Here is a 16,638-nt window from a genome sequence, read left to right on the forward strand (position 1 = left end):
TCTAAATGAGGTTACTGTTTAGAACATGTTAAGGTGATCTGAGTCAACACTCCTACAAGTTCTCTCCCTCTTTCTCCTCCTCCTATGTGTTCCTGACACCTCAGGGAAGACACTAAGCCAGAAGAGAACTACTTACCTTTTTCCCTTCTGGCCAAGTTAGTTTGCTAGAGGAGTTGCAGGGCCAGCACAAGGCAGAGCAACTCACAGGGAGAGACCAGAAATCCTTGCATTCCGTGAATACAGCAGCATTTGCTTAGTTTAGACACTCATGGATTCAGCTACTCCCAATGTAATCATTTAATTGAAAGGTGCACCCTTAAAAGTGACCAGCGATTTCCAAGCACCCCCATTTAGATGTGTCCTTAATCAAACTTGATCCCTAGTCCATTTCAATGAACAAAACTGTAAATTACTTGTATCCTGGCCAATCCAAATGGCTCTCTTGTTACTACTAAAATATAGGATCTCAAGCAGGACATTCAAAACAACAGTTCCCAAAGGGGCAGCTGATGGGAAACTATTAACCATGGAATTCACCTCCCCTTTATCTGGGTTTCAAAATTTCTTGTTTTGATCTTCATCTAGAAATTTTAGAACTTTGACTCCAGCCCAAATGTGGAAATAGTGCCAGAAAATGATGTTTTTTAAACAACAGCTACATTTTATAATTTACATTACACAAATCTGCTAAATATATTTAAGGTACCTCCATAATAACATTTAATTTGAAATAAATCAAAGTTACAATGGGCAATATACTGAAAGAGTACTTCCAAACTCCCTTGTTGGAATGACTGTCTCTGCAAATTTTATATGGACATACCAAATCGATATGCAGGCACAGAGCAGAAGCAACTTGTCTTACTTCAGGTACCTGGCTCAACAAATAAATAAAAACTAAAATCCATTCCACAAAACATCAAAATTATAGTAGCAAAAGTACACCCTGTTTATATCTGGACTCCTCTAACTGAATATCATCATACTCAGGGATGAAAGACACAAATTAATCCCAAGTAATAGTCCAATAGCCAGTAATTCCTGCTTGACTTTGTACTTGTACAAGTTCATGTAAATAAAACTATTTAAGGAAAGTAATCATGATGTAAACAAAATAAAGACCACTTACGCTCCTGGCCCTTGCCACGTCCATGTGATCGTGTCCTAAAAAGAGAAGCGTAACAGCTGCAATTAATTATTGTACTTTAAACTTTTGTTACATTATAGATGGTATGATGACCTACAAGTATGATGTCTTCATGGAAACTTTGACTCCCTATTTGCAGAAGTTCTTAGTCCTATTAAGAGTAAACCAATTACAATAGGAATCAGCCTACCTTTTACGAAGCTAGGAAATACCCAGTAATCCAGGTCTTGATCACAAAATATCTATAGTCATAGAACACAAAGATCCAAGGATTTCTCAAATGCTGTTAATTTTGGAAAATAAAGTTATTTACCATAAACCAACATTCTTCCAGGTGTATAGTCCATGCATACTCTCTAACTCAACCAGCTGCACACGACATTTCTTAGTGTCTCTAACCCTTGGACCTTGGTCCCCTGGACCTCCCAACAACAGATATGAACACTCTGAGACACTTCTGAAGTATTTGGGACCCGTAGAGACAATGCCAAGGAAGTCCTCCCTACTGACAGGGGTCAGTGGGGCCAGTAAGACTTTATCTGTCTTACCTCAAACAATATTTCTCCAATTCCCTTTTCTCACAGAAGGCATGCATTCATCTGCCTGATCCAAGAGTCAAAGGTACATTATAAGATTATTATTACTAGATACATTATTACTAAGATACATTATAAGGTTAGTATTACTAAAACCACCAAACTGCTCTCAAGCAAGACCAGCAGCACTTTTGGATAGCTAAGATGAACAGGTCTACAATCCCAAATCCAAAAGCCCTGTAGGAATGTTTGGTGTAATCCGGAATTATGAACCTGCTCAGACAAGAGAATTGAACAAGCTGAGTGGGGGATGCCTGGCATGGGTTTTATTCTCCATTCTGCTACACAGAAATTAAAGTTCCTGTCAACCACTCCTGAAGTCTAGATAAATTTCTACTGCAGTAAAAGGATCTGGAAAGAGACTGTGATAATGCTTTTTATGAACTGTCAAAAAAGTTACATGTGTGTGAAACACTAAGAGAGGGCAAACAGGTAGCTATGAAAGATGTGAATATGAGGTCATCAGCAAAAGAGAGATCTGGAAAAGAGTAAATAAGTGACAAGAATGAAGATGACAGTACAGGCCATCACATTTTTAACTGTAAGATTAAGAAACAGTGTTTATTAAAAACAAAACACCCTGTAATACTTAGGAGAAAACTAGATTTGTACATAGAGGCAAGAAAGCAAAAAACACAAAATGAATTCCAAGCTGTTGTTCTGATCAACTGGAAAAAAAAGTGTAAAAATCATTAATGGAAATACAACAAGAGGACTCATGAAATTCAGCTTTCTGAAAGAGTAGATCAGAGAGATATTTCTGTCAGCCTACTAGAAATTTTCTCATTTAGTTCCATGCTACCATCCAAAACCATTTTACAGAGTTCAGGTGATCGCATGTGCCAAGATCTTGAAACTGAGGTTTAACTCACATTTTAATTACCTCTTAGAGCAGAAGACTGTCACAAGTAAAATGAAAGCAACGCATCCATAAAAAGTGCAAATGATTAATGCGGTAGAACAACATCTTGGAATAAGGTCAATATATTATGAAGAACTACTGAAAATTTAAATTTTGACTTTTAAAATTTTAAATTTTGACTTTATTTTAAATGAAACAAAATATCATAAAACAAAGGGCTTTCATCTCCAACAATCACCACTGGTGCATGAAAATAGCTTTCTTCATCTAGTGGTCTTGTAGAACCCAAATAAATGCCTATGGTTTTACTGTCAAATAAGCTGCTTTTGACAATTTTGTTATCCTGATGATATTACAACTACACACATCAGGTGCTTTGTTTTTTTCCTACAAGTAATTTTCATTCACAAACCCAGACTGTGGAGCATAAGATAGCCTAAAATCTCTCTAATCAGAAACCACATCTGCCATATAGAACAACTGCACAGTGCTACACATATCCAACTCAATCAGCTCCCTAAATTGCAACAGCACAGGAGGAGACAGAGGGGGCGGAAAAAAAGCAGGGTTAGCACTACAGAAGTACCTTGCTAGGGCAACGGACCACTGAACAGTGAAGAATATGTTTTCAGAATCCCAGCCATCATGCTGGCCAGCTGGCATGACTTCTCTGATACCAGGAACTCAACTATGCCACATAACAACCCTGTGAGAAACTCCCAACTCTAATGTCACAGTAGGCATACATGTTCTTTCTCACCTGGATCATCAGAACATAGCATGGATGAAGAATAAATGCTAGGTTGTGGAAAACAAGATTCTGTCCTGCAGGGGGCAGAAATATTTTGTAGTAGGCTCCCACTAATGTGTCCAATATTTTCATGATAAAAAGAGCAAGAAGAAGCTGGAGAGTGGTATTCTCTGTATCTACTTTAGATGCCTTTTACATTTATCACAGTTGCCAGCTTACGCTCATGGACATCACTTACTTTCAAAGCATACTTACAACGCTATCAAACTTTTGTATCTAGATAGTAAATCCTTTGATACGGAACTTCTACACAATTTGTATTTGAAGCAAGAAGATACTGAGAATCACACCAAGCTTCAAACATAAAGCCAAAGTTGCAGCAGAATGAGAATCAGCATGTAAAAACACAATCAGTCAACCCTTAATACTCCAAGGCTGAACCAGAACAGATGCTTTCAAACCTCACATCAAATAATGCAGTTAACTGTTGAGGACGCTTAGATATCAAAATACTTTTAAAGAGGATCCGTAATATTTAGACAGGATTATAACCTTCCTTAAATACTAGTATACTGACAGAATATTCAGACAAAGGAAAAACTATGTGCACAATGAAGGAACCGAGTGAAACAATGAACGGCTGTACAACCTAATGACCCCATATATTAGAGCATTTCCCCTATACGGAACAGGGATAACAGCTGTCCAGCATCCAACTGCAAAACCTTTACCTTGCTCTTGAACGTAGAGAGTACAAGGAAACAAGCGCGTAAGAGTGCACACAACTACTACTTTCACCCCAGGCTCTAATCTCCAGAAGCCTCCCAAAACAGTCAGGTGCACATACACCCAAGATCATTCTCATCTCTATTTTGGAAGTCAGAGCTCTGAAGGTAGGACAGAGCAGTTAGTTCAAGCTGAAAGCAGTGGAGTGATTGCACATGATGTGTAATGTGATGTTCATTGGTTAAGAGAAGATCTTCAGGAGAACATCTGTTTCTAAACCTAAAATTAGAATATACACTGGTAGACAGGAAGATAGAGAGAAAAAAAAAGATTTGCTAGAAATGCAGTCTTGGGCTATGAAAGACAACATTCTCTCCCCACTCCTTTCCTCTTACCACCTCTTAAATGCATGCTAACCAACCCAAATCTAACCTCCATATATCATATCAAGTCCCGCCTTCCCCACCTCACTCTAACATTGCTAGATCTCTTCTGCAGACCCTGAGCTAATATGAAGTCATATATGAATAGCAATTATTTTATTTTCCTTTCTCATTAGTGTCAGTAGAAGAAATTCTTAGGAGTTAAGTGACTCATCAAGGCACTGAAAACATAGAAGTCTTTTATGGTAATTATAAGCAGTGAGAATGATTATCCTACCAGTTACATACATTCAGGTCATCTCTGTTGGACATCTATATAAACACTTATAGTTTCTTTTAAGACATTCTGCAAAAATGTAAAAAAGTTTATGAAGCTCATATAAAGTTTATAAATGACTTCCATGTAAAACACATGGTTTCTGTTAATAGAGTGCTAGGAACATTTAATATCAGTTTACAAACGCTGCATATTATACACTATAGGCAATAAGAACATTTCAGTATGAAAATATATTAATATATTTTTGAAGATACCTGCAAAGTTAATGTTTGATAGCTTTGTATGGTTTGATATTATTATAAGTGTAATATACCTTGTTACTCTTAGTTAATATTAAGTATGATGTGACGTATATGTGAACTTGCACTTTAAACTGGCATGTCAAAAAAGGTTAAAAACATATTTAGAAAAGGATCCATTTTCCTGAAGATAAAACAATTTATGTATTAAAAAAAACCCACCACTGACAATCTGCTATAAGACTTAATAACACTATGCAAACATAACAGCGGCTGCAATACTTGTTACAGTATCCTCAAGGATAATTTTGAGGGCTGTTACCGCAAACTAGTTGATTGCCATCACACTTGGTCTCAATCAAGAGCCAGTGGTAGGCCTCGCCTATTAACTTTGTTTAGAAATTTTTATCAAGCATATGTTTAAATCAATTGACAGAAAGATCAATGGATGGAAACACTTTAAAACATAAGCACTCAGGCACAAAGAGGAAACTGCACTCTTTCTAACATCAAGGGGTGGTAAACAGGCCAGTCGAGGAGAGAGACCGTGATCTTCTGATGCAATGTGCATCACCAAAAAGGCAAGGCAGTCCATATTTCAGTTTTGACAGTCCTCCCACCTTCCCCCAAATGACTTAAATTTCAGTAAGGGGGACAGACTGAACCTGAAAGTAATCCCCAGAGGCCTCAAAAATAAAACAAAAACAAGAAAAACAGTTCGACTATAAAAGCCAGCACAGTTCCTTAGGGAGCATCTTCTTCTAATTGATAAATGCAGAAAGACAGGATTCTTGCTGCAATAGGACAAAAGAGCATCTACAGCAGGTCAGCTAAACAAAAAAATCCCTCTTCTCTGCTTTCCTGTAGGCCTGATCTTGAAGTAGATGAGGTGAGCTTTGCTCATATCTTTACAAGTATTTGTAACAATTGTCTAATTTAAATATTGTAAATAAACACTTTAATTTGCATTTTACCGTAACCTGATTTATATTGAAGGACTATTTCAAAGTAGCTAGCATCTAGCGTTCCTCACCCAAATGCACAGCGAATGCAAAACAAGGCCAATGAGACCTTATAAAATGATGAGCTCCCCAATAATTTTGTCATTATTGAAATTTTGTAATTTTGTGACTAATCTCAGCAGGTGGCAGCTGCAGCAGCATCTTCCAGCAATAAATGATGGTAAGAAAAGCTCTGCAGCACGCAGCCTGGTAACAAAGAGCACTTCTGAACACAGATCCAAGAAAGAATTTGACATTTCTGTCTTGTTATTTATGCTCAGCAAATGTACAATACTTCTTGTAACAACCTGAATAACTTTCAGAGCATTGTTTTGAAAGAGAAACTTAAAAAGAGCAGAAGTATCTAAACTGCTCAATTTAAGTCTGTTTATACTGCTAGAGGCTTAAGGAATGCATACTCAGTCAAAAAGCAGTTTTCAATGCTTTCTAAATTTCTAAACCTAAGAATCTAACCTAAAAGGTTACAGAAATGAATGTGGAAGAAAATGCATTCTGATTACAAATGTTAAATAGCCCATATTATTAATTATGAAACAAGCTGAACTTACCAGTTTGTTTGGATAACGTAAAACCACTGGCTGTACAGGAACTCCTGGGATAAATGCTCCTAGAAGGCACATATGACTTGTCATTACTTTATAGCACATTTTGGTACAGAAGAATTTAATGCAATAAGGAAAAGATTATGCCAATAATGGTTTGGTATGAACATGAATTACTGTTGATAGTGAAAGAATAAGACCTGAAAGTAGTCTCAAAAGTAATCGAGAAAAAAAAAAAAAGAAGAAAAACAAGTACTGGAGAGTGACAACATACACCCACCTTTTCAGAAGATAAATAACTAAGAATGCTCATTTACATTCTCTAAATTATCCTCTACCACTTACACAAGCTATCATGAACACAAGTCAAATTCCAGTACCAAATTCAACTGAATTATTCAATTCAATATTATTAAACTGATTATCAAATGATTATTGAAAGAAAGAAATATGAGCACATGCAAGACAGTCAAGTCAATACGTTGCCAGTGGTCAACAGTTTTTTGGTGAAGAACCAAAGTTTTCTTCTGCAAAAGAAGTTCTCTATATTTAGCTGAGCAACACTGATTTAATGCAACATCTTTGAAGTAATGGTATGAATTTAACTTCTTTTCTCTTTTTGCACCTTACTTCCTCTCCAAAGGGCTTGCTTGTTTATTCTCAGTTATGGAAAATCTAGTAGTTAAAATGCATTGGACTAGAGCTATGGTACAGAAGCATTACTTCCTTTTATATGAAAATTATGGCTTTAATAAATAGGTAGCATAAGATCTATAGATGTCATTTGCTAATCTTTTTTTGGTTTTAGCACAAGGATTTGGTATGCATGATAACTATCTTGCTCAACATTTCTCTGAACACATCTTTTTCTCATAGAAACAAAAGTTTGGTTAATAAAAATGGCCATATAAAACATTATGAGTAAAGCTATTTACTAAACACTGCATAATATTCCTATTAAAATTTAAAACTGAATGATATAGGTATATTGTACGCTCAGCATTACATTTGCTTTATGAAACAAGTAATTGCAAAGATGTAAAAAGAATAACTGTTAACAGGGTGTAAACATCTTTAAATGAAGTTTGTCTGACAGATCCTGCAGAGATTTGGTTCTTGGCCCAGTGGCATTTTCTGTTCAGTCTCCAAGAAAAATGGCCTAAGCAACTTCTGAAAGAGTCCAAAGATGACAAAATCTGACTGAATGGTAAATGACAACAGCACCATTTATACCAAACTAAATAGTTTGCCCTGTACAACTAGCTTGCATGAACACAGAAAGGGAAAACTGTACAACAAGAACAAGGAATGCAGGCCACATGAGCAGAGTGGGGAAAGGCATTCTGAAAGCAATTACTCAAATAGGGACCTAAAGTCCTTTGACACAAGTGAGGAATTTTGAGGTAAAGGATTTCTGGGAGACTGGACGGATACAGAAGCAGGTTCCAGCAGGAAAAGTGAGACTGTCAAGAGGCAAACAGCAGCATGGACTAGACCAGAGAAGTAAAAGATAGAGGCACGCTGGGTACTTGAGGTAGAAAGTATATGGCATCTGGTGGCTGGAATGTCTATGAAACAGAGGGAGAGCAGGAAACCAGGACTTTAATGAAGAATTCAGGCTGGTTTACAAAGCATGTCCAGGATTCAGGTGGAAAGAGAATAAAGAATGACAGAAGTGGATGTTCTCCTAACCATCATTCACTCATCCAGAAAGGTAAGAGTTGACACAGGACAAGGAAAGACTTTTTGAATGTTTGTTCAGGACACTATACAGAGATTCCTTCAGCCAAATGAACCACAAGGAAGATTCCAAGCAAGGAACCACAATGTTGACTCATTGCATGAAATCCCAATAGGGAGATGCAAGTTGCAAGCAACATAAAATATAAGACACACAGTAAGACCAGAACACAATGAGCTAGGCAGAAACCTGGGAAGAGTCAAAAGCAATTTCAGAACTGACTCTCACTGCAGCCTGCTCACTTACCATCTCCCTACCTACATCACAGAGGTCAGTTTATATCAAATATTGGTGGTACGCTGCAAAATTAACAATCCTCCCTACTATAAAGCTTACTCCCTATTATGCAGTTTACATGGGCAAAAATGCCCAGTTCACCTTATACTCATTTGATAAGTAAAAACAGCACTACTAACTAAAAACAGCTTAGAAGGTGGACATTTAATATAAAATATCAAATATCTAAAAAGACAGCCTCTGCAATAGACAGAGCTATACCAGCTAAAGATTCCCATACCATCTTCACTAGAATGTAACTCATCAGAAGAGTGTATAGCTTATGTCTAATTCAGAAGACAGGAATCAACCAGAGACTACCCAGAAGCAAATGTTGCAGCAGTCTCAAACAGAAACACACCAAAACCTTAAGCTATACACTATACATAAATGTTCCAAGACTGACCCCAAAATAGGAAAGGGGGGGGGGCAGGGGAGAAAATCAGTATGACAAACATTAGTCCTGTAGCTCATATGAATCTTGGAAGCCAAGGGGGGGAAAAAAAAATCTGAATTATCTGAACCAAAGTTTTGCATAATAGTGGAACTACATTCCTTTTGCAGCATCAGAAGAATTCTGCTCCAATCCTGCCCTACTGCCAAGATTTTTTAACTCAACTTCTGCAACAGCAAGCAAATTACAGTGCAAGTGGTATTTTAAAAACTGAAGATATAAGAACATTCTGTAGAGAACAGAGAAATGAGCATCATACCTACCAGGCTTGAATGTAATTAGACAGGATCGGTTTGTGCAAGTGCCCTCTGGGAATATCATTATCTTGAAGTAAAAAAAAAGTTTACTTTTAAGAAATATAAATAATTCATGTGGATTTATTAATAAAAACATCTTTTCAAAGATAATGTTAGCAGATTACAGTAAAAGTTTTCCGGGAAAAACAGCCAAGTTAAAATATAGTCCTCAACAAAGAAGTCTAGCAAAGTTCTGTCTAACTAGTCAAAATATTTTTCCTCATATGGGAATTTGCTTCTTTCTTGACCTCTGATAACAATTCTAATCTACCAGAACACTGACAGGGACCAGAAAAACTTGCAAGTACAAGAGAATTTTCACAGAAAGTTTTGATGCTGGTAAAAATCTCATTTTTTGCTCTGTACCAAAACAAAATTCCTCCTCCCAAGTTATCTACTTACAGCTAAGAAAAGGAAGATTGTTGTTTTATTTCTGCATTTAGTACTTGGCACATGCACAGATATCAGAATGATAGAGGCTGCAAATATCTAAGCAGAATTCTAATATGGAAAAAAATCCTCAAGTTGAACCAACTTCAGAGGAAGAGATTAGACTGCAAAAAAAAACTTTTGGCCAGCAAAACCCAAGAACTGCTGAAAGTTTGGTTAGTTGCAGAATATTACGTTCAAAGGAAATAAATACATATTAGGAGGGGACAAAGCAATGGTCTGGAATTAAAAATATTAGTTTTCTTGCCCACTCTGATACTGGCTTCCTAGATATTTTCTGGGAAGTCACTTCAGCTCTGAAACTCAGTTTCTTCATCTATAAATGGGAATATTTACTTTTAAAGCTCTTTGAAATCTATTGATGGAAGTCATGATATGAAAGCTACATATCACCTTTCTGCCAAACTGTTCATAACAGTTCTGTAGTCCAGTAGGTGGACATAACCTTTATAGTAAGAACAAAGTCAGGAGACACAGCAATGCTATATCTTAATCTAATAAAAATTCCCAAGAAGAGTGCTTCAAGTTTTCAAAATAATCACATATTTATAGAAAATTCAGACTCTGAGGTAGTCATTCCTTTCTTCCCACTACTTTCTCCCAAGGTGCATTCTAAGTAGTCACATTTCAGGTTTAAAAAAAAAAAAAAAATCGGAGGTGCTTATTTCAGAAGTGTTTTCAACACCTGTTCCAGCAGAAGCATACTACACTTATTGGAACACATGAATTGCTTGGGTCTATCTCGCCTAGTATCCTATCTCTGACAATGGCAATAAGCCAAAACCTCAATAAGGGCAAGAACACATACTTCCCCAGGTATTCTACTAAGCCTCTGATTATTTTCTTCTTAGAGTATTTCCTAAAAATGATGTAGTTTGTTCATCTAATAACACTTAACAGAACTCTTCCATGTACTTATCCATACCCACCTTTGCAACACACTGCAATAAACAGCTGGTGTTAGAGATGTTTTGTGCAGATAAATTACTTGCACTGTATATTTTAGGGGGCAAGGGGAAGTGACCCAAACCCCCATAAACCATCTAAAGCATCCTACAGGAAAACAGATTAAACTGCATATCTAAAGCCAGCAAATGTCAAATATCATCTGTCGCACTGTAGCAGCATACAGTACCTGTGGCCATTTACCATCAGACTGAGCACGTCTCTTTATCTCCTCAACCGTTTTCCTGCGAGAATCCTGGTCTGACCGAGATACAAACACTGGACGGATGTATTTGATTAGAGCTGAAGAGGAAGAGAGAGAGAAAAACCCTAATTTTCCCCCCCCTTGATTAGCATTTTATCACAGTATTCCTCTGGACAAAAATTTTAGTAAACATAAGAAACTGCTTTACTAGATTACACTACAAACTTAAGTTTTTAGCTGAATTATTCCAGCTTTATTGAACTATTGTTATGGATTCCTGCAAAGGAAAACTGTTTTCACAATTTTGGCACTTTGTACAAGTTCAATTTTTATAGACCAATACACATATAACACACATACACCTTAAAACATGCCTGTACATATTATGTATAGTTTTCTGCAACAAAGCAGCTGGGGCTGACTACAGGCAATTTCCTCCTATGACAAAATCTACAGGAAAAGCCCTCTAAACAAAGTTAGCAGGAACCTCCATTTGCAAGTGCTTCCAAAAGATAACCTGTGGTTCTGGAACTGCCACTGTCTTCTAGAGCTTTTGCCTCTTCTGACAGCTGTGGCAGCATACCTGCAGTGAGGCTAAGCTATCAGAAACATTCCATACACAGATTATGTTATCTTTTCTGGGGAATCAGCACTATCAAAAGGAAAAGCAAGCAAATTTGCTAAGCTGTCACCTGTTTGTGACTTCCTCATACTAGATTAATCAGATCTCAGGCATTCTCTTCCCGATTCAGTGGCAAACTCTTTTATACATAGCCAGACAAAATGAGAGTGAGCTCAAGAGTCAGAAATGAACCAACAGTACCCTTTCCATACATGTCTGTTTCAAAAACACTGAGGGTCATTTAGAAATAAAATTTTAAATAGCATATCCAACTCTTTTGGAATGTCAAAGAGCACTATCTGACAAGCATCTGCCAAATAGACCTTTTCAAGTTTCATGCTTTAATTTCAGCAGATGGTCTTTAAATACTTTTTCATTAGTTTTCTGTCTAGTCATCCTTTTCTAAAGTTTAGGAGTCACAAAATTGTTAGCTGTTTTATTTGCCTAAAATAGCAATACAAAACAGTTTCCATATTTCCAACTACTGTGGAATAATTTCACTGATGTTAGCTGTACAATGCATACAATTTTGCAAAGGATACACTTGCTACATTAACGGATCAGGCAGTGCTTAAAGTGAGAAAGGAAAAAAAAAACAGGGTGTATGGAGTAACAGTCCTGTACTTAGCAAAAGATGCTGGCTCTGGTGGTACCAAGTGCAGCTTCCAGCACTCACTGAAATCCTTGCACAGATCCTGTGAAACTAATCCCCCCGCACTCTGCAGCAAGTTCCAAAATAACTGGCTAGTGATACCTCTGAAATACTACTTTCACCCCACAGGTTGCTGAAGTGTAGGGGACAGTACATAAGAGAAGTTACCATACCATGTTCTTGTACTTCTCCCTACATACCTGCTCTTGGACAATAACTACAGAACACTGCTTGCTAGGAGAATATCAAAGGTCATCATGGGCCAGCTGCAGTTACTGCTATGGGAAGGAGGGGCGTGGGGGAAATCAACAGAGGACAAGCAGTAAAAATGCAAAGGAAATTAAACGTATGTATTTTCTGTGGTCAGAAGTCAAGTCAAAACATAAGGAAGCCTGGAATCAGTACTATAAGGTAGTACATGAGGCAAGGAATAGGCAGAATTAGAGCAAACTCAGGACAGGAGCCAAAAGCAGTATGCATTAAAACAGCTTCAGACAGCTGGCACATTGAGCAACCAAAGGAATCTAGCAAAATAGTGCAATATGCTTAATAAGCAGAACATAATCTTCATTTTCACTGCTCATCAGTTTCTCAACTGTCCAACAGAGGTTGTAACCAGGTAGCAAAGACCACAGCTCAAGTACTCGAGAGATACTGAAAGAGGTCCTTGCCTACCTTCTCTCACCTCATTAAAAGCATCCTTAAATTATGAATTATATTATGAAGTCTAGTGAGTGGTGATGGACAATCTCTTAGTTCACAAAACTGACTTTGCCAGTGTCATTATTCCAGCTTTTTCTCTAGCAGTCTCAAACCTACTTGACCTAGTCATTCTCATCCCCAGTTTCAGCTCATTGCAAGAGGTCCTGAAGATAGGTGACAAATGCTGTACTCCACCTTCTTAGGCAGGTGTCTGCATTTTAAACAGTACTGCCAGTAATTCAATAAACCCTGCAGCCTTGCAGGGTGGGGTGCAGGATGTGAGAGATAAGCTAACTGATGGAAGGTTGCTCTAGCACAAGACAGTCCACCTGACAGAGCTTGCAAGAAATCAGTAATACCTTCCTTCATTACAGAGTGGCAGTTCCAACTGATTTTAGAACCATAACTTCTAAGCAATTGCTTCAAGCACCAGCTGATGCATTAAGCCATAAAGTTCTTCCTTGATGAGCTGAGTACATACAGTCGGTGTCAATGAACTTGCCTCAGGATAACTGAAAATAAGATGGTATTTCATATTTCTATTTCCAGGCAAATGTGGGTGAGGAAACCTTGTTTCAAATCAAGACTTAAAGTGATATTCAACACATGATATAACAAAGTACTGTTGCAAACCATTTAAAATATGTTTGACAGTTACAACCATACTGCAGATAAAGCTGTACTGGCAGCATTGCAGCTAGTGTATAAGGAGTCAGGGAATACAACAAGCAAATAGTGTAGCACTAAAGACTGTTCCTCTAAAATGTGCCCCTCCACGTGCATTTTTGAGTAGGCAGTGACATTTTTACATCATCCCTGTAGAAACAGCATCAAACAGAGCTGACAGATCTGCTGCAAGATTAGAGAATACTGAACATGAGGCTTTCATTCGGCCTCCCTCCCCAAAATCCCACCATGCACGTTCCTCTGATAAGCTGAGATGACAGCCTAGACTTCAGTACAGTTGGCTCTATTGTCAGTTAACACGGAGGCAGGCCATATAATACAGGTAAACTTGCAGTGGAATATCCATTTACAGGCCTTACTCCCTCATTTTTCCTACCATGGGAAAAAATATGGACCACTTTCTGAATGGAGTTGCCATCTTGTGTGTTTTGTATCTAGGTCTTACAAAGAAACAAAGATTAACAAAGGTTAAAAAAAAAAAGCCCTGATTTGGGCTTCGTTTTAAGAGTTGCCTTACTCAAATGGATATGCTCTCAAAGTTTGGATCTCTCACCTTTTCTAATGCAGTAACACCTAATATGAAAACTGGGCAGGGGGTGGGGGAATGGAAAGGAAAAAAAAAAAGGGAAATCTGAAAAGGGCTTACAAGAAGTCTTCTGAAGGCCACTGGATCCAAAATTAGGATCTTTTCCACTTGGAGTTACACTGTTCGCACTACTGGCAGTAGTGTTATTGTAGTCATGCTATTTCTACATGAGATTTGTAAAGACAGGGGTAATATTTTTTTGGAGTATGATCCAAAAAAACAAGCTTTTTTCACCAAGTCTGAAGCAACCGCTAAGACTAAATACATGCTGAAAACAACTGCTTTGAGTTTGACTAATTACTTACCAGCTGGATCATCTGATAGAAAAGATGTTAAGTATTTGTGATGTAGAGGCAGTGTTAATGGGGAAGTTGTTCTCCCTATTTCCAAAGAGAAAGGCAGGAAATGTACAGTCTACAGGACAAGGAGAGATCAGCAGTGGGAGGTATACAATCAATGTTCTGTTTAGTTTTAACTGACTACAGGCTTTTTAACTGAAGTAAATTCTTAGGTGATATTTGGGTGGGTTTTTAAAAAATGTGATCTATTTCCATGAAGGACTTCTTGAGGCATAAAGACCCTTTTCATATTGCTGAGAGTGCTGTTTGCTCTCATGCCTGCAACACCCTTGTCTCAGGGCTTAGCTGTATGTTTTAGCTTTTGTGCTGCCCTTCTAAATGGTTATTTAATGAAGGCAGCTATGTTGGTTTGCAGGTTTCCCATATACTGTAGTTTTTAACTTATCATGAATGGTGTTAACTAGGATGCTTAGGGCAAATGATGGTGGTTAACATTCCAGCAGCAGTTTAAAGAAAGGATAATTGCTACTGAATTTATGGTGGAAATCAGGAAGAGTCCAGGATTTCAATCTAAATAATAGAAACAAACCTAAAAATACAGAGATGACAGCATACACTTGACAGCACAGCTGTTCTAAATCTCTTCAAGAGAGCTCCTGAAAGGTCTGAAGTATTGCAAAGGCTGGGTGTCCACAGCATGAAGTAAACACTGGATTTTTGAAACTGAATCTTTAAGGAAAGGATGAAATGGATAAGCTTGGCAATAACTTCAAGCCACTGCTCTGAACTGTAATGCTCCTTTGCATTCTCCAGGCAGGCTGCAATGCCAGCATAGTGTGGAATGCTGGCTTTCAAGCTGGTGACCTCAGTGGTGTTGTAAGCTGCTGGTTTACACTGTATACAGAGAGGAAGCCTGTGAGATCTCGAGAAAACCTGCTGTAAGGTGGAAAGGATTTTGAGAACGATGTTGGTGGATCCCAGGAGTATTTAATTGTGAGATCCTCACTGAAGACCTAAGGCTCAACCATGGTTCTCTTGCTTGTGTGCTTTGGAAAGTACACCCCCCTTTCCCCCCAAGAATCACTGGGGGGGAGTCTGGGGGATTAGGTTCCACAACTTTTCAGAGCTGATGGGGAAGTGATTTGTTTTTTTCCCCTCACATAATTACTTATTTCTTGTCTGTTAGTCATGATCCTCAAGGAAGACCTACAAAGCACCTTTGAAAGAGGAGCTTGAACAAAAACCTCATAACTCTACTTATGAGTCAAAAGACATCAACTAAACTGATATTTTCTACAGCATGCTACGATTCTCCCTTCTTCTATAGTCTTCTGTATTCTGCCATCTACAAATTACCTCCTTCATAGACTTAAGCTAATATATCCCCCCACCCATTTCACAGGTACCAACTTTCTCTCTTCTTTCAGAGGGTGAGGTTACAGATGCATAGCCATTGCTTTAACATAGATATCAGCTCAAGTTTAATTTTAAAAAGTTCAAGTCACAGAAAAAACTCTGACTCTCCCAAACACAAAAGCTGAACTAACAGACAAACAAAAAGAACAACAGAAGTCATGTTTACTGACAATCCCTTTTCCTTTATATGGAAATATTTCTGCCCTAGCACTGACCAATTCAGCTGTGAAAAATRACTTTTAACCAGGCTATTTCACCATACAAAAATAAGGCAGTCAAGTGGAAGGATCTAGAATTTGAGCAGAGCTTGTTCTGACCCCAAGTGGTGGTCCAGTAAACAAAGCAGTAAGGACCTGTGCTGATGAATGAACCGGTCATTACTTATTCAGCCAATGTAAGGTGCAACAGATTCATAGGTGGTATTTTTCTTGTATAGCTTCCTAGTATAGCTCCACAGCTATACTAAAGGGGTCAACTGAACTTCAAATCTTTAGCCTACTAAAACTCTGGAAAGCCACTGTGCAGAAAGACATGTCCTACTTCATTAGCCTGGTGATGTGCCCAGTCTATTCTGGCATTCTCTACTCACCAGACACTGATTTTGTGGTGATCCATTTATGCCTGGGTAAGCAGTTCCTCCCCTCAGTTTGTTAAACCACTGTGTGCATCAAGTGGGCATCTTCTTCACCACTGATGACTAACTCAAGAGGTCATAACTCTTCTGTCAGAGCAAGAGTTATCCCCCTTGGATCTCCCCCC

The 16,638-nt window shown here is 38.0% G+C and overlaps 1 protein-coding gene across 6 annotated transcripts in view; it reads right to left on the reverse strand.

The window, feature by feature from the left end:
* Window positions 1-16,638, reverse strand: part of LPCAT1 (lysophosphatidylcholine acyltransferase 1) — a 66,774-nt gene that overhangs the window by 37,412 nt on the left and 12,724 nt on the right. For 5 of the 6 annotated variants that reach the window (XM_026077565.1, XM_026077563.1, XM_026077560.1 and 2 more), the window contains exons 4-7: window positions 10,901-11,013; window positions 9,283-9,343; window positions 6,555-6,613; window positions 1,130-1,164 (exon numbers count right to left, since the gene is read on the reverse strand). In XM_026077565.1, coding sequence (XP_025933350.1) covers window positions 1,130-1,164; window positions 6,555-6,613; window positions 9,283-9,343; window positions 10,901-11,013 — 268 coding nt within the window. The remainder of the gene's footprint in view (window positions 1-1,129; window positions 1,165-6,554; window positions 6,614-9,282; window positions 9,344-10,900; window positions 11,014-16,638) is intronic. The other variant, XM_026077562.1, reaches the window with a different exon arrangement.

Source organism: Apteryx rowi, unplaced genomic scaffold (assembly GCF_003343035.1).
Source record: "Apteryx rowi isolate R43461 unplaced genomic scaffold, aptRow1 scaffold_458, whole genome shotgun sequence".
Lineage (NCBI taxonomy): Eukaryota > Metazoa > Chordata > Aves > Apterygiformes > Apterygidae > Apteryx > Apteryx rowi.